The sequence below is a fragment of the Pleurodeles waltl genome, chromosome 12 (genome assembly GCF_031143425.1).
Source record: "Pleurodeles waltl isolate 20211129_DDA chromosome 12, aPleWal1.hap1.20221129, whole genome shotgun sequence".
Lineage (NCBI taxonomy): Eukaryota > Metazoa > Chordata > Amphibia > Caudata > Salamandridae > Pleurodeles > Pleurodeles waltl.
Genome location: NC_090451.1, coordinates 242,043,647 through 242,062,579, shown reverse-complemented (window position 1 = coordinate 242,062,579; position 18,933 = coordinate 242,043,647). Strand labels below are relative to the sequence as shown.

The window sequence follows — 18,933 nt, the reverse complement described above, 5'->3', positions numbered from 1 at the left end:
GACAAACAGCCTTTCACTGTTGCAACTACACAACCTTTTTGCGCTAATGACAGTGCAAGCTTTAAAACATCCGATAACTGCTCTCAATAGGTCAATATGATGTTCTTCACACCATCTGACAAACTTAGCCCACCTGCTAGCATAAACAGTTTTGGTGGAGTGTTGCCTGGACAACAGAATAACATTCACCACATCAGCAGCAAGAGAGAAAATACTTAGGTTGTCCCATTCAGTGTCCAGGCATGTAGGTGTAGGCTCTGGAGGTGAGAGTGTAGAACCTGCCCCTGCGACTGCAAGAGGAGGTCTGCCCTGTGAGGGAGACAGAGCGGGGGGCACAGTGAGAGTTGAAAAAGTTCTGTGTACCACACCCTTCGTGACCAATCCAGGGCTTTTAATATAACTTGGGCCGGGTCTTGGCAAACCTTCCTGAGAACCCGAAGAATCAAGGGTATGCGGAAAACCCGTCAAGCAACTGGCTGCCCAGTCAAACTGAAATTCGACCCCAAACACACTCTGCATCGGACACTAGAGGCTGCAGAACAACTGGCAGTGTGCGTTCTCATGAATGGAAAACAGGTCTATCTGAGGCATCCCCGATAACTGGAAGACGTGAAGGACAACCTGTGAATGGAGACACAACCTGTGGTCTGCTGAAAAGTGACAACTGAGACTGTCCGCATGCACGTTTAAAATTCCGGCCAAATGGTGCTATTCTGCAAATCCGATGGTTAAGAGCCCAGGACCAGAGTCGTAGAACTTCTCTGCAGAGAAGATACAATCCTAATTCCCCCTGTTTGTTGATGCACCACATTGCGGTAGTATTGTCTGTCAAGACGTGTAGCGACGGACCACAAATGGAAGGGAGGAAGGCCTTAAGAGCCAGACGTATTGCCTGCAGTTCTAAAGGTATGATGTGACGCATCTGTTCCTCTGGAGACCAAAGCCCCTTGATCTCCAGGTCCTCCAGATGAGCTCCCTACCCTTAAGTTGAGGCATCTGTGTGTGGTCACCGAAGATGGAGGGCAAAACAGCTTCCCTTGTGATAGATTGCTGTCCACACCATGCCATAGAAGATCTGCTGCAGTGTCTCTGAAGACCTTTACTGACTCCTTCAGATCCCTGTTTTGTTGAAACCACAGCCTGCGGAGGCACCACTGGAGGGCCCTCGTGTGCCAGCGAGCATGGGTGACAAACAGGATACAGGAAACGAACAGACCGAGCAAGAGTAGGACCTTTAGGAGTGGAACGACCGATCCATCCCGAAACATCGGAATCATACCCTGAATGTCCTGGATCCTCTGAGGAGGAGATTAGGCACGATTCACTGTGGTGGCCAGTACTTCCTCTATGAACAGGACGCGTTGAGAGGGCACCAGGTGAGATTTGGGCACATTGATGGAAAAACCCAGGAGTTACAACTGGTGAGTTGCCAACCATAAGTGATGTAACACCATGTCTGGAGACTTGGCTTTGGGCAGCCAATTGCCCAGGTAAGGGAATACTGGTATTTCCCATCTTCTGAGATGTTCTAAAACTACTGTCATCACCTTCATGAAGACTCGAGGTTCGGAAGTCAGGCCAAATGGAAGAACCGCAAACTGGTAGTGTTGCGACCTGACCCTGAACCAGAGATACTTCCTGTGCGACTGCAGAATAGGGATGTGAAAATAGGCATCCTGCAAGTCGATAGAAACCATCCTGTCTTCTTTGTCCAGTGCAAGAAGAACCTGAGTTAGGGTAAGCATTTTGAATTTATTCCTGCTTGAGGAACAAATTCAAAATCCGTAGATCCAGGATTGGATGTAAACGCCCGTCCTTTTTGGGAATCAGGAAACATCCCAGACCCCTTTCCTGCTCTGGAACCAACTCTACTGCACCCTTTGAAAGTAGGGTTTGGACTTCTTGCTGGGGAAAAAGCAGATGTTCTTCTGAACAATAACTGTGTTGTGGTGGAAAGGGAGAGGGAAACTCTTGGAATGGTCGGGCATATCCATTTTTGATAATGCTCAACACCCAACTGTCCGATGTTATGGACTTCAACTAGTGTCGAAAATTAATTAACCCCCCCTCCCACAGGCAAAGCATTCCTTAAGAAGACAGAACTAAGGATGCTTCCCTGCAACATTGGTCAGGGAAATGGAAGAGGAGGAGGAGGAGGAGGAAGGCTGATGGGCTGCACCTCGCTGCTTTGCCCTGCCATATCCTCTGTAGGACCTATACAGAGGATTGGCTAACTGCTGCTGCTGTTGCCTCCTTTGAAATAAGTAGTTCTGTCCAAACCCCCAGAACCTTCACAGCAGTCTGTAGCCTGAGGAGAGAGACTGAAGGCCCAACGATTTAGTCATCGTCTTGCTCTCTTTAAATCATTCCAGGGCTTAATCCGCTTTAGCCCCAAACAGCCTGGATCCATCTAAGGGCAAATCCATAAGGGTATTCTGTACATCAGGGGAAAAAAACAGAGCCCCTCAATCAGGCATGCCTTCCTGTGGCGACTGATGTTCCCATTGCCCTGGTTACAGAGTGGACAGTATCCAGACCTGACTGTATGACTTGCTTTGCTGCAGCCTGGCTGTTGTTTAACAGCTCTGAAAAATGCCACTGCAAGTCCTCTGGCAGCTTGGGAAAGACCAATCAAGCCGAGTCCATTAGGGCATGGATAAATCAACCCAGTTAACAAGTGGCATTTACAGACTTTAGAGCCATACTTCCAGTTGAAAAAAAAAAAATGCAGTCTGTTCCAGGCTCTTCGATTACCTTTCAGTCAGAAACAATAGAAAGGATCCACGGGCTGACCTGGAAGAGCAGGAAGCTTGCACCACCATCTCTAAGGGGCACATTTATACTCTTTGTGCCAAATGTGCGTCACAAATTTTGACGCACATTCGGCGCAAACCGTGCCCCATATTTATACTTTGGCGCCTGACCCCGCGGACGTCAAAATTCCATCATGTGCGTCATTTTTTTGGAAGTGGGAAACTGCCTTGCGTTAATGATATGCAAGGTAGGCGTTCCCTTCCAAAAAATGACTTTACGGCCTGTGCGCCTTATTTATCCCCCAGCGTCATTTTGACGCATAGGAAGGGGTGGGCCTTAAAAAAACGGCGCACAGCCTTATGTGTGCCGTTTTTTAATGCCTGGGTCAGGGCTGGCATTAAGGTATCTGTAGGCTCGGAAGGAGTCCAAAGGTGCCCTCCCCTGCCCCCAGGGACACCCCCTGCCACCCTCACCCAACCCTGGGGGACACCCATGGATGGGGGGACCCATCCCAGGGAAGTAGAGGTAAGTTCAGGTACGTATTTTTTTACTTTTATTTTTAAGTGGTATAGGGGGGCCTGATTTGGGCCCCCCTACATGCCACTATGCCCAATGACCATGCCCAGGGGACATAAGTCCCCTGGGCATGGCCATTGGGCCAGGGGGCATGACTCCTGCCTTTCCTAAGACAGGAGTCATGTCAATGGGGATTGTGCGTCAAACAAAATGGCGCAAGTCCGGTTTGAGGCCTGATTTTAGCCTCAGACCTGACTTGCACCATTTTTTGACGCACAACCCCCATTTTCCCATACGCCGGCGTTGCCTGGTGTGAGTCATTTTTTTTTTACTCAGCCCAGTCCACAGCGCCAGCTAACGTCATTCCATAAATAAGGCGCCCGCATGGTGCGTTGGAATGGCGTTAGCCGGCGGTGACATTTTTTACGCACAACTGCGTTGGCGCAGTTGTGCATCAAAAAGTATAAATATGGCCCAAAGTTGTCAGATGGTGGCCCAAGAATGCAGGATCACCCAGTGCACTCTTATATTTCCTTGCGATCAGTCTCGCCACCGCTGGAGTCAACATAGGCTTTTGCCAGACTTTCAACAACGGTTCTGTCAAAGCTTCGTAAAATGGTAATAAGGGCTCTGAGGTGAAAACAGAAGAATGTAGGCCCTCCATCAATAAATTAAATTTCATCTTAGATGTTTGGAGAGATAAGTCCAACATATCAGCCGCCTTTCTTATGACTGTATGTTATGACGTCACCTCAGGTGGAGGCAAACCTTGTGGGGACAATAACTCCCACTCGGGGGGAAGTGTCAAAACCACTCGCCACCTCTATGCCCTCAAAGTCCTGAGGTGGTGAGATAACTTCCCCCTCTTCCAGGTCTAGATCCTGATGAGAGGCTAAATATTGTTCTTCCTCCAGCAGTCTCAGAGCTTCTCTTCTAAACCTGAGCATAAACTCCAGTAATGGCGTTGGACAAACACAGACCGGCGACAGCAACTTGGATACTGGCGATGTGGAACCAACTCGGGCTGGAGTCTAGTGACGCAATGTTGGTTGGAGCCTCTCCGACGTCAGTTCGGTTGCCACTGGCACCAATTATTTCTGCCAAGTGCCACTCAGCGAAGGAGTCACCTTCCTTGGGGCCGGTGATGGCCAGGATAACTGGGCAACTGGCATAAAAGGCAGGAACAGAGTCTGCTGGTACAGAGCCGAGAATCCTCCCAAAGAGAAGGACATTGGACCTCTGAGGCCAGCTAGCACACCTGCTGAAGACGCTATACATAGCATAAAAAAAAGGCTGGAAATTCTAGCTCCTGCTGTGGAGGCTGATAAGGGCCTGGCGTTGGCTCTGAATCCAGGGAGGTTACCAGACAGAACTGATGTACAGAAGTCACAGGCGACGCCCATATCTCCACCTTCCAATGCGCCGGAGAACCTTCGGGTGATTTCGGAGGAGGCGACCGTAGCTGTGGAATCGCATCCCTGGAGGACCAAAACGAGGATTATGGCACCATCTCTTTTTATGTTCATTACTGGACGACCTCGACGAGCATCAAGATTGTGACTCAGAATGAGGTCGGGCCCTTCAATTACTCCTTTTTTTCTTTCTTCGCTCTCGACAAGAATAGCTCGCCTCCCTTTCTTTCAAGGCCTTGAGATTCATGCTTTGACACAACAAACACTCCCTGATTTGTGGTCAGAGCTCAAGCACCAAAGGCAGTCCCACATGCTGGTCAGTAACAGACATCTAACCGTCGCATTCTCTGCACGGCAAAGGCAGACTTATTTGGAGGAGACTCTGTCGTCAAGGACAAAAAAGTAAAGATTCCCTTCAATACAGAGTATCTCTAACAGATGGAAGGAGAAAACTGTTACAAGTCAAAGACGTGGAAAAAAGGTAATTGATGTCAGCACAACAGCGGGGACTTCTTATGGTTCTGATGAAGTCAGACAGAGCTGAGTGTGGAGCCCTGCTATTGTGACATTCTCGTCGACGTGAAGAGCTACAGAGAAAAATTACCTTGAATGCTCGCGCACTGGGGTATTCAAAAGGTGAGGAATCCATCAGAACCTGATTTACTGGCGGTCACCAAAGTCTGCCAGGCTGGCTCTGTGGGGTACAGCCTTCTTCACTGACAGAATTAACATTTGGAATTTACTGCTTTCTCATTTTAGGATGATTATCTATTGATACTGTTTTGCAGATCCCTAAAAACCTGGTTATTTTCTAAATAGCTGATTTCTGCCCTTGCTTACAGTTTAAACATCACCAAGACCCCTTCCTAAGAGCGCTGTACAGCTCCTAATTACGTTACACTGCCATTACAGTTGCAGCTCATATCCAGATTCAACTGTTCAACTTTGCAGACTGTTCACAAAAAAACTCCACTCCAGAAATCAACCATGGGTCATGGCTGCTGACCGACTGTAGAAAAGAATACTTCATTTTTAACTCCCTTTCCAGACTCAAAGTAGTACTTATCGTGAATACATGATTGTAAAAAATATATATAACACAAAGTGACACTCAAAAAACATTGAGTGCTGCATGATGTAAAAACAGGAAACAGGAAACTGGCCAGGTTGGAATTACCCGAGTGTCAATCACACTGTGTGCAATTTTAATAGACAATCACCCTATTTGGGGAAACTGGCAAGAAAATAACATACCTACTGTTTCCAACTATGTGATTTAGCATGTCATGAGTAACGTAATATATGAGGTCCTAAGCAGTGCATGGCCTGGCAGGGGCGCAAGATACAGTTAACTTAATAAACTATATGGTTAATTTCAGTGTTTTTTGTTTTAAAACAATATTTTCTATATTATTACAAGATTATAAGATTACTGTAAAGTCACTTTAACCTTTGGTTTTTCAGTGAAAAGAAAAAAAAAATATATTTTTTTTCACTGAAAAAAACAAAGGTCACAGGCACGTTATAGTTAGGTTCTGAATTTACTCGTACAAAAGCATACAATTCAGCAGTTATAGTTATTTCAAGTAACTATACCTCGCGCCCTAAGGTAACTATAACTCGCACCTTCGCAATGCACATTTTTCATATCAATAATTTTATTGCAAATGTTTCAGTGATAACATCAAAGATGCCATAGAAGGTGTCATCAATTATATAATATGTGAAGTAATTAGCTGTGCACAGCAAAGGCACAAGTTTTAGCTACTTGAAATATCTACCTATAAATGCTGTATTTCTATGGTTTTGTATTAGTAAAATCAGAACCTAACAGTAACGTCCCCATAACCTTTGTTTTTTTCAGTGAATTTCTATGTTTTTTTTACGTAAAGGAATTTTAATTACTATACGTTAATCCAATCATCGCTGTGCACGGCCTTTGTCCGTGCGTGGCGGGGTTTGGCCAGAAGGCGTGCGGCCAAGCCCTTATAACCAGGCACGGTCTTTGGCCATGCGCAGTGGAGGTTGGTCACAGGGCCTGTCTCTGTCAGTGGATCTGTGAGTGAGTGCATGAGTGGGTCTGAAAGTGGGTGTATGAGTCTATGTGCGGGTCTGACTGGGTGTGTGAGTGAGCGCATGAGTTTCTGTTTGCATGGTATTAGTGAATGAATTAGTGTATGAATGAGGGTGAATTTTTTTTTGCATACTCTTAAATATTCACAAACATCCTCGAATATTCGAGAATATTGCCAAATATTTGAGGTTATTCAAGGATATTGGCAAATCCTGGGCATGGTGAAGAAAAACCATTTAAACCCATAATTTGGCCCTCGAGCACCTCTATATCACAACCCTCGGGTCAAGGTATCTCCACCCTGCCCCCTTACACCAATTATTTCTATTTTCAGCCCCACAGACCCTCTCCCATAACATAAAATGGAGCTTGCAAGTTTCTATTCAGGTTGTGGCCAGCCAATTACTGTGCTTCTATTCACAAACGCATTTGCAAATTTATGCAATTTATTTGTAGCCAGAGATATAAAAATTTGGATTTTCCTTAATTTCTCATAAACTACTAAGCAGATTTACACCAAATATGCAAAAGTGTAATCTGCGTACTTAAAGCTACCTTTCTGCCAAATTTCGTGTAATTCCATCCAGTGGTTCGGGTTGTAGTCCTGTTCATAACTCCAATGGGAATTAACATGAGAACTGCATGGCTTTTACCCCCCCCCCTTTTTTTCCGGTTCCCCCTTGGTGGATCCCCCCAAAACGTTCCATGTGCAATAAGGATCACTGGCACACTTTTTTTGGGACAATTTTCAAGAAGATTTGTCAAACAGCGCCAAAGATGATATAGGTAAGTCAAAAAATGCTTTTTCTATGGAAACATAGTCCTAGTCAAACCTCCACCAAACTCAATGATATCTAATTCATCGACCCCCAGAATAAAATAAAAGGCGTATCCAATGCAGTGGATACGAAAACCTATTGAGAAGGCTCACTAGTATTAACACTTGTAACATAATTACACAAACATTCTGCAGCAGCAACCCAAACTGCAAAGCCAACGGTCACCATCAAACTTCTAACCTGCTGCTTACCTCCAGTACCCTGCAAGCAGGCCCAACTCAAGAGTCGACATGCCACCACTTCCCCATGCCTGAACAGCCTAAAGATTGAACTGCATTCAGGAACTGGAAAACCGGGATGAAATGGCGGATTGTGGAGCAATAACATCATCCCCTTACCTATGCAACTCTGCTGCTTCTGGGTCCCACCTCAGGGTCCAAGCACTGAGGCCCTCCCCTGGGTACAGTAAACCTCACCCCCAGAGTTCAAACCCAGCAGTGAGGGGGCACCCACCATGCCAACTTTCACCATCCAAATCCACTGGTCCTACTGGGCAACCACCTCCATCGTCTGGGGTTAAGGGTCAGGCTGTGGGAAAGTTCATCTTAAACCAACATTTTATGCGTGTAAGTCTCCCTTTCCTCCCTTCACAGAGAAGCAGATAACCTCCCCTGCTGTACAAAGACAATGAGGCATTCTCTCCACAATCAGAAAAAAGGTCACAAGACATCTCTATTAATAGAAAACCGCACACACGAACCCTTTCCAGATACACAGGAGCAAAGGGAGGCACAAATATCATTCCGATTGACAGTTGCAGTTTAAAATTCCGATTTTGAGTTATGTACATTACACAGCATTAGCAAGGTTCCTTAATAAATGCATTGTACAGCTACGGTGTGGACACGTGCTATCCCAGATTCCCAAAGCATGGTGCAACAATCACCCAATCAATGCCTGAGACCACACAGCCGTACAAAGATTCGCTATCGAATGCAGCACACAAGCACTTTCTACGGACAGGTCAGGATCATTCTGAGAAGAAGGTTCCGACAGGCACACCTCACCACTGTCGGCCTTTGTGTGTTCATGAATCTAAAAGCAGTCATAGGAGAAAGAGGCGAACCCCCACTTGGTGATTGCATGACTCAGGACGGCCTCCCAGCCACACCTCATGGTGCAGATATCTGCAGCTCAGGACTATCGGCATCACAGATGATAGCTGCCATTAAAATATCAATAAATCAATGCCTCTGGCAGTGGAGGCAGCATCTCTGCCCTAAAGACTAAAACTGCTGCACTCATGCGCACTAGCTCTTTCATATTCCTCCTTTATTTATTATGCTTTCACGTGCTTCCTCTATGCTAACATTTAGGAAGATATATAAAATGTGTGGGTAATTAATTTCCAAAATATCCCAAATCTCCGGGGAATTAAGTTAGCCACATTTTCTGCAAAAAGCTATGTGCTGCCACTGCCTAATCATCTCCACACACAAATAAAACAAGACACCCTTAATGAGCAGGTACTCACCTTGCCTCCAACCAGTGGAAGGATGTGCATCTTTCCTGCTTGGGAATTCTTCACCGAGGACACAATTAGGCAGGTGCCGCACAAGACCACCAATCGCTCAGCCCACTTATGCAGCTGGGTTTTGCCTTTCCGCACACTATGGATCCCAGAAAGCATGATCCGATCCAGCTGCTCAACCTGACATGGTTTTTCTAGAGTGAGAGGAAAAGCAAATTTTAATGTCAGATTCGCTGTAACTTTGAGAGAATTCCTGTGACCATTATAAAGGCACCAATGAATAAAACATGGTTGACAAATGTATTGTGTCAAATGGTGGTCATTACTAAGGGACCCTGCCTAGTGGATTCCTATCGAAAGTGCTTCGGCTAACATATCACTTTTGTGGAAAAAAAAAAAAAAAAAAACATTTCATACTGGTAAGGAGAAGTGGGCGTAAGTTGTTTTCTTTTATTTCTCAGACCACAAAAAAATCAGTGTCACTGAAGCACAGAGTTTTCTATCCTGACTGTAAATTGTAAACCTTGAAAGGCAGTCAGGACAGAAAAAAATTGTGAAAATGGACTCGGAAGAGGCCTATACCCAACATTCTTTGCTTTACTTACGTAAATACTATCTGTTCTAATAACCCAAGACGAAAAAGGTACTCACTGTCACCGTTTATAACCTTCAAATATCTGATATAGATAATTTAGAGAATGAGTTTCTCCAACTGATGAGATTCAAGGCCTTACCATTGACTCAGATGTGGTATATACTTTAGATCAGTGGTTCCCATCCTGTGGTCCGGGAAGCCTCCTCAGGTCTGCAACTACTTAGAAAATTAAATAATATTAACAGATTAGGTCCCCAGCCTCAGTAATGACCCAGTAGGGGTCCCTGGATTCCAATAATTATTCAGTGGGGGTCCCCGAGTTTCAGTAATGATAAAGTGGGGGTCCACAGAAGTCAAAAGGTTTGGAACCACTGACTTAGATCACCTTTTAGTTTTACACGCCAGATGCCTTACAATAATCTCAACATCTCTCAACTGGTAGCAGAGTTTCATCTCAAGAAGGTGTGTGGCAAAACCAAATGAGGATGAAAAGGAATATGTATACTAGCAAGCGAGAAACAGGCTACACAACACGTACGGAGAGACATTAGTATGGCGAGCTTCTCTGTGCTAAATGTTATTTGTAGAACCAAGGACCTCTTGAGACTGAAAAGGATATAATATGCCCTTGGAACATTCCACGAAGTCTGCTGTCCATTTCTCAAGCATATTTGGACTTGGTTTAATATATTTGGTTACAGTATATATGTATACAGAGTCCTTCTGGCTTCCTGGAACATCCAAGTAATTTTGTAATGTTGTGGCTTCCCATCACTTGTTGGTTGAGTTCAGTTTCCTTTTATACAGTTTTCTAAGTTGCCACAATTTCTGATCAGTAGTTCTCCTCTGTTTAACCAAATAATGCCAGTGATGCTGACGCCCTCTGTATTTTGCACACCAAGATCCTTGAACAATTCTGCGGTTTTTACCCCCCTTTTGCTATTCCGGTCTGCTGCCATTGTACGTGGTCCAATGTCCAAGTATACAGCAAGCACCCAGAAGGAACAGCATGCCTCTTAAGATTCCTCGCCTCTGCTCCTATAGTTGTGGCTATGTATACACAATTATTAAGCCTTTCTTTATCCGCGAAACTTTCATGCGGTTAGTGTATGAAATGTAAACAAGATGGTGGCCTCAGTATGAATGACTTGCTTAATGAGTCGACACGTATCGGATCCGTATCCTGTAATAAATGAGAACCTGTAACTTTGAACTAGGAGTGTGTACTCTGTTGGGGAATTGGGACAGGCTGAATATATGAAGGATTTTCCGACCCGTCGACATACTCTGCCTCACGAGAGCTGGCTCAGTTGGCATTACAAACAAACACACACAGTATAGCATTATACTTGAAAACACCGACGATCATATATACCACCATCATACCAATAATTCCAGTATCATACACTAGCACACCGACCATAAAGCCACCATTTACCAGCGGTCGACACTGTGTGTGTAAACGGTTGTATGATGGCGTAGCTAAGCTCTTCGAGTGACAATTTGGCAAAACATTTTTTTCCTTTTCAAGTAACGACATACAACCACAATTATATGCCACAGCACCTAGCATCGTACTTCCAAACAGCTTCCACGTATACATACATATTTATCATATACCGACCAATAAATGCCAACACCCCAAACATAATGCACCTACATAGGCATCATTTACCACTGCAGTGGGAGGCAATAAGAGTGAGGACCACCCTCTTCAACTGACAGGTTAAGAATGAGACACCTCACTATGAGCAAAATAACACGAATATGAGAAGGGCTGGAAACCGATACAGAGGGTTTATTTGACTGTCGGTTGCGGGTTCTATGGTAACCTACCTATTGCATGTTAAATTTGGAAGTTTCCTAAAATCTATTACATTATTGTCACAGCACCGTATGTTCTCCTAAATGATATAAAAAATCCAAACAGGCATTACCATAACCACTTTGGGAAAAGCAGAAACGATCCCAAGTGTAAACAATACAGGCAGCTAAACACGTCATCTACTTGGTCCTAATTGCAAACTGTATTTCTCATACCTTGCTCTGGTACATAGGTACATTTAGCTTATCGATTTTTTTTTTAATATGTTACTTATCCTGTGCTACTATACGACTTCGAGATTTGGGGTAAATGAAAAAAATATATATTTATTACTCCAGGACACCAAAACAAATACACCTATTGAACTAAATAAAAACAATTTAAAGGTTTTTCTTTCTGACAACACCGGGGTACCCAGCTGGGAATCGTAAGCAGAGTACATACTTAACATTAGGTATACTTGACGTTCACAATAAAGGAACAATTACAAAAATACATTTGCAGTTACAAGAGTTGTGTGATAAAAATGCAACAACCAATATTGTTGCAAAGTATTTTCGGATTGGGGGGGGGGTGCAGAGAAAAGAAACTATCATTTCAAAGTGGAGTGTTTCCTAAAACGCATGTCTTGACTTCTGGAAATACCACCAGTAGGACGACCCAGCCGTTTTACACGTACAACCTTGTGAAGAAGGAAGGCAAGTATTGTTCAAGATGTTAAAGATGGCGCTGGCATCCAAGGGCAGCCAAGCACAGACCTTACCGCTCTGTGACGCCAGAGTTAGTAACTACCTCGGTCGCAGCATGAAGTACTGCTTTTAGCAGATCGATACCCTTACATAACTGCTTTCCCATGGACGAACGTGGCAAGTACAAGGGTTTGGAAATACGAATACCTGATAAAAGGTTTTGCTTGATGTTCTGCAACATATTCTCTTCCGTTCTGACATTCTGAAGCTAGTGTGAACCCAAGACATATTAGGTACGCGGCTAGCACTGGTGGCGGACTAGAGGCAATAGGAACCCGGAAAAACGTGCTTTGAGCTGGTGGTTTCCGGAACAGGCACGTATTTATTTTTGAGGGCCGGCACTTAGTTTTGTTTACTGCGAGCAAAAAAACACATAGGGGAAAGGTGGCGAGAAGGGAAAAACGAAAAAGCGTCAAAAAGGGAGAAAGCAGAAAGCTGCAAGGGTGAGCTGAAGGGGCAGGGAGTGGACATTTAAAAGCATGTTTCAAAAAATAGCTTTGAGCACCGCCACGTTTTTATTTACAAATTAAGCACTGCTATTAATATACTGTTGAGTGGGGATTAGGGAACAGAACTCTATCAGTGTTAGGAAAGCACTTGCCATCCACTATTTGATCAGGCCTAGACAACCCGTCAAAAGGGTGGCAAGCTAGACTCCAGGCACCATGGAGTTAATAGAGGATCACCTTCATTGTGCGGCATGGACGTACTGGTCTTAGCTAGGAGCGGTTCAATATTAAAATAAAATAAAAAAATAAAAAACTGTGATAATGCTGGCCATGGAGGCTCTGAACATCTCTATTAACAAGAAAGAGGGTATGTTTCACTGTGATCTTAATATCTACCAGTAATTTCTATTCTGAAACAAAGGGTCTGATTTAGAGCTGGGTGTTTGTTTCTGAAAAACCATGATAGAGGTTCTTGTCAATCTACAGGAAGTCCATGGGACGGGATGTACTTCAGGGCAACACAGTACTTTGTCACCCTGACTGATATTAGAACACAGAAATGCTGGAAGCTCCACTGAAGGCAATGGAGTGCGCCTGGCTTCTAATGGCTGGTAGAAGCCCACAGCTTCAACATTCCAATGTTGTCCTTCACAGCTGTTTCTATGAACAAGTTCCTCACAGAGCCCGAGGGGATTTCAATCCCCTCGAGATCCGTGAGACCTTTGTTTTATTTATTAGAACATTCTGCCCCCTAGAGGGGGAATGTTCTGATAGCTTTATAGCCCTCCATAACTGGGCTATACCAGCATTAAAGTCCCGCTCCCTTGTTAAAGGCCTGAGCCAGCTGGATTAGGCCTTTAGTGGCCGATACAGCCCGCTACAGCGGGCTATAAGGCTATATTAATCCATGTGCCAAACTCTAAACTAAGCCCATGTGCCTTATTTAGAGTATGACAAATGGGAAACCCCTTCAAAACATGTCTGATATCCTGTACACTCTAGTGCCACAGGCTATCACGCAGCTGGAGTATAGGGGACGGAATATCCACCAAGTTTGTGACAAAGTATCTCATCGGCCAAAACAAAATAAAGCCCCAAGAAGGCAAGTTTGTATGAGAAGCATATATGGTGGTAACAGGAAGGACTGCTGTAGTGCTTTGGTGATCCTATCTGTGAAGAAAGTATTACACTCCTCAAGGCAAGATCTGGTCTCACAAGATCTGGCTTCTTTCACAGCAATCACATGACTACAATTCGCCCGGGAGGACAAGCTAATTTTAGAAAGGTTGCACTATACCGTCTATTGTTTTTGTTACAAAGAATCTAAAGAATCTGAGGAGCTTACGAGTTGTTCTGTGGCAGAACACAGTGAAAGAAAATAGAAACTACTCTCAACAGCGGCTAGCCTGCCAAAAACTAAACTCCATACGTGATCTGCATGCTGCAAAGTTAGCCATCAGTAAGCGTGCCACTCTTCAGCATGCAGCCAACTTTTGAGTGATGGAAAAGTTGATGAATGCCAGATAAAACGAGAAAGGAAGATGAAACCACTATAAAAAGACATGCTGTTTTGCAGGTAGAAAGTACAAGCCATAACACCTTGGCGGATGTTGCTCGGCTTAACCAGTTGCTGAACATCTACTTCTTGACAACATGACTAAGCGTTTCTATATTACCAATTATTGGCAATAACTATGCTTCACAGGCCTAAGTAGAAAAGCCTAAACTGTGTTGCTTGGGTGCAATGTAAAGGGTTAAATAGGATGAAGCTAACTGCCAATTTGGAACTTCTGTAGCTACCTGTGAAGAATGTGGAAAGCATCAGTGGTCCACAACAGATGTCCAACATGTGCTAAGCGCCTGGGCAGAAAAGAATGAGACAAGCTCTTGCCTCAAAGGACATGCACTACTTCCAAAATCTCTTCTTGGGGATGTCATGAAGAAGGGCATGTGTGTGAGACAGCAAGGTGACTTAACTGAGGTGCAAATGGAGCACTGCTTGACAGTGTTAAGTTGAGGGTGTGTTTTTGTACACGTGGGTTGACAGTTCAGCTAGGTTGAGATCAGGCATTGTGAAATGGAACACTGATACAACTGTTCATGGTCTGTATTATATGAGGAACACATACCTTAATGTTAGAGGTAGGGCTCTAAAGAAATGAGACAGGTATCTAAAGTGTGACTCTGATATACCACCTAAAGGGAACACGCATGCATGTGCATGTAATAAAACAGACAAGTGTCCTTCCTCCTGAGTACCTCACTGGTTTCCTCATCAATAAGGAGCCTATCAATGTGATGGTTTTCGGTAATGGCAGAGAGGTAGTTTGGAGAGTGTTGAAGGTATGTGTGCTAGAAATAACAGCCACCTCAAATGCGATTTGACCTTCTCCTGCATCCTGCCTCTTGTATACCCAATTAAACAGACTCCGTATTTAGAGATAAAGAATGAAGGGAAGTGTAGTGAAAGGCCACACTGAGCAGCCAATGACTTAACTGAATATTTTGTAAGATGTATTGTACGATCCTCCCAACCCCCTTGACCAGAACACTAAACACAAGAGATACATGAAAAAAATGAAGACAACAGGGTCATCCAAGTATCAACATGCTCCCGCATATTTCTAGAACTACCACCCAGCTGCTCCTTTAAGCACCTCTCATTGAACTTCCCACAATTCTCAGCCAGACCATCACTTTCCACTCAATCTACCGCCCAGGCAGATCGAAGTTCCACCCTACAATTTCCATCCTCACCACCACAGTACTATCCATTTTTAAACACCATCTTCTTCAGTGAATTTAACCATAGAGGTGGCATCGCAACCTACTTGATGGATAGCTTACTCTACCTACTCAAAACCACTGACATTAATCAGGGTGTCACTTTACCAAGCCAAACACCCTGAACTGATCTGCACAGCCAGTGTCAACTTTAAATGCTACTGAGATTTTAATAAACCAATCACAGACGTCCACCCCTTGTGTTTTCTCTACTGTAGTCCAGCCTACAAAGACCTTCCTAAACCGTTCAAGTAACCACTCTTATTATTCAAAAACGTCTTCACTGATACACTCCAAGAAAATGTAATTGCCCTCACCAATGGATCAAACTCCGATGACAACACTAACTTCCCTGACCATGACAATGCTTCCTAGAGGACCCTTACACATTTGCCCAGGTAAATACCTAGTCATCTAAAGCCAAGCCATCTGCACCATGGTACACTCAAGAACATAATATTGGAAAGCATTGAATCTGAAGGTAACAGAAGCAGTGATTGTGGTTTCAGCTGTAGGAACACCTCACACTCCTGAAGAACCTCAGCCCAAAGGAAGCTCAAAGCAAACACCAATGTTACCACTGCACCACAGTCCTCCAAAAAAGCATTTAAAGGAAGCAGAGAACTATTCAAAGTAATCACTTGAATCCTAGCCTTAGCTATCTATCAAGCATCGGATGGAGTAATCATGCAGACACCCCCTTTTTAAAAGGGAAGATCGAATGATTAGCCACCACATTGAAAGCATACACAACCTAGCCATGTCTACAATGGCACTTCATCAGAACACACCCAAGTTGGCCTACTTGTACACCTTCTCCACTAGATATCGCATAGGCTTTCTCAATTTACTGAAAACTGCATCATAGTAAGATAATACAACCCAAACAATTAAAGGTCCATCTCCATTGATGCCCTCAAACCATTCTTCAACCACTATCATAACTCATTTTTCACCTAAGACATCCCTTGCTAACCCTGGACAAATCTTGCTCCTTCTAAAGGAACCTAAGATGGATCCCAAAGATCTGTCCAGCTATCAACCCAGCGCAAAAACAGATCCAGAAAAATTAAAAGCTACTCCTGTATACTGGTAAGTGGCGTCATGCGGCTCGCTCTGACATCGTTCTGCTCCATAATGACAAGTGGAGCTACATGTAAGTGCACACGTTGCTTGTTTTCTAGGTTGTCCGCACTCAAGGACGCAGAGCCCAACGGAAGATAGGCATGACCAGTGTGCAATCCTCTAAATTGGAGCATTTTATTAGAAGGAAATGGGAGTCCAAATCACAGAACAGGGAGGTGAGAGGGTCAGTGATGAATCAGAAGTTAGATAAAGTATCCACCATTAATATCTGTTACCGAAGGTAAGCAACTTGTTCTTCTGATGAAAACTTCTAATTTCAGATTCCTCATCTTGTGAATAGATGCCACAGCAGTACCTTCCAAGGTGATTGGTTTGTGAACTGGTTCAGACCAAGAGGTTATGCTGGACTGAGTAGGCAAAATTCCCCTCTCAATGGACTAGACTGTCGAAGCAGTAGTGCACTGCAAGCACGTGTACCACCACCCATTTAACCTCTGTGACAAAAGTCCAGGACAAGCACTTTGCTTGCTAGTGCAGTGGTAGCAGCTTTGGCCATTAAATTCACCAATGAGTAGCAGATCTTTATACAAAGAAGAATCCATCGAGAGATTGTCAATTTTTGCCCTGCATTGCCCTTCCTTGCTCCAGAAAACCCTACAAAGAGTTGATCGTCCACTCAATGTTTCTTGGTATGATTGGCAAAGAAGCCTAATGCCCTCCTAGGATCGAAGCAATTGAGTCTCTCTTCCACCTTAGAGGGACGAGGCAGTGCAAAGAATATCGGAAGTGTGAGAGCCTGTCCAACATGAAAAGGAGTGACCACTTTAAGTAGAAAGGAAGCTCAGGTCCTCAACACTAACCTATCTGGAAAAAAAGGTGGTATAAAGGGGGGTTGACAGAAATAGCCTACAGCTTGCTCACACTTCTAGTCGATGCTATGGCAATGAGAAAGACTGTCTTCAATGTCAGAAGTCTCAACGGACAACTGTGCAGTGGCACCAAAGGGGTGCACTTCTGAAAAGTGAGGACTGGTTCAAATCTCACTGAGGCATCACAAAGGGCTTATGGGTAAAAACATATTGCAAACCTTTCACTAAATTAATCACAAGAGGTGATTTAAATAACAAATGTTGATCCAGTAACCACAAAAAGCCAAAATTAACAATAAGTAGCCCTTAACAGTTCCCACCGCAAGTCATTGCTGGGTTGGGGAGAGAACATACAACAAAACTTCAGACAACGTTGCTTGTAATAGGTACATTTTTTGGATGCAGCACCAAAACACAAATTTGTCACAACGTCATACCAATTTGTAGAGGAATGTCTTGCTGCCAAGAATACATGAACAGCCTCAGGGGGAAAGGCAAAGGACATCACCTGCTGCTGCCCAATCTCCAACCATTGTGATGTAGATTGAGGAGGCTCCGGTGTAGAACCCTGCCCTTCTACTGCATCAGAAGATCCTCCCGAAGCGCCAGTGGAATCGGACGACAGATGATCATGCCCAGGAGTTTGGGGTACCACACTCTCCTGCCCCCAATCAGGTGCCACTAGGATGACACAGTTATTCATGATCTTCTTAAGAACTCAGGGCAAGAGAGGCAGTAGTGGGAAGGCATACAGGAGTTTGGAGAGCTACTTTCAATGGAAGGCATTTTTGAGAGAGATCTGCTTTGAAACTCCAACATGCAAAGGTGCTGGCACGGCACATTCTCGGCAGTGGCGAAAAAAATAAAATCAGGGTTCTCTACAATGCTGGAAGACCCCCGGTGCCATCTGCAGGTACAACTACCATTCATAATTCGCTAAGCATTTGTGGCTTAGTTTGTCCCTCAGGGCGTTTGATGAGACTGCTGGTGACTTACTATCAGAGAAATTCTTGGCAGCCCAGCCACTCTGGAGGTGCAGAGCTTCCAGACATGGGTCCCAAGACCCCAATCCGCCCTGCTAGTTGAGGTACCACATGGCAGCAGTATTGTCAGTGAATATATGCACTAGCCTTTCTCTGCTAGCTTGTAGGAAGGCATTCAACAAAAGGGGAATCACCCTAAACTCCAACAAATTGATCCTGATCAAGTCTCTATCAGAGACCAGAGGCCTCTGTTCTCCACCGCTCCCAGATGGCCTCCTCAACTAGTAGTTATGTATTTGTGACCACTGTCTGCTCTGGATGGGCTAATTAGTGGGGCCTGACACTGACCCAACTGCGGTCCAGTAGCCACCACTGGATATCTTTTGCAGTCTCATTAGAAATCTGGATACAATCAGGCATATTTCCCTCGCAGTGCCCACTGGAATTTGATGTCCCACTGGAAAACCTGTGTATGCCACCTGGTACATTTGCCCAGCAGGATGCACGAGGCTAGCAACCCCTGGAAC

The 18,933-nt window shown here is 44.5% G+C and overlaps 1 protein-coding gene across 1 annotated transcript in view; it reads right to left on the bottom strand.

Annotated features, from left to right (window-relative positions):
• The window catches only part of PHLPP2 (PH domain and leucine rich repeat protein phosphatase 2), a 624,424-nt gene that overhangs the window by 452,678 nt on the left and 152,813 nt on the right, over nucleotides 1–18,933 (bottom strand). Inside the window, exon 4 of the mRNA XM_069217328.1 lies at nucleotides 9,070–9,260. Within this exon, the coding sequence (XP_069073429.1) occupies nucleotides 9,070–9,260 (191 nt within the window). The remainder of the gene's footprint in view (nucleotides 1–9,069; nucleotides 9,261–18,933) is intronic.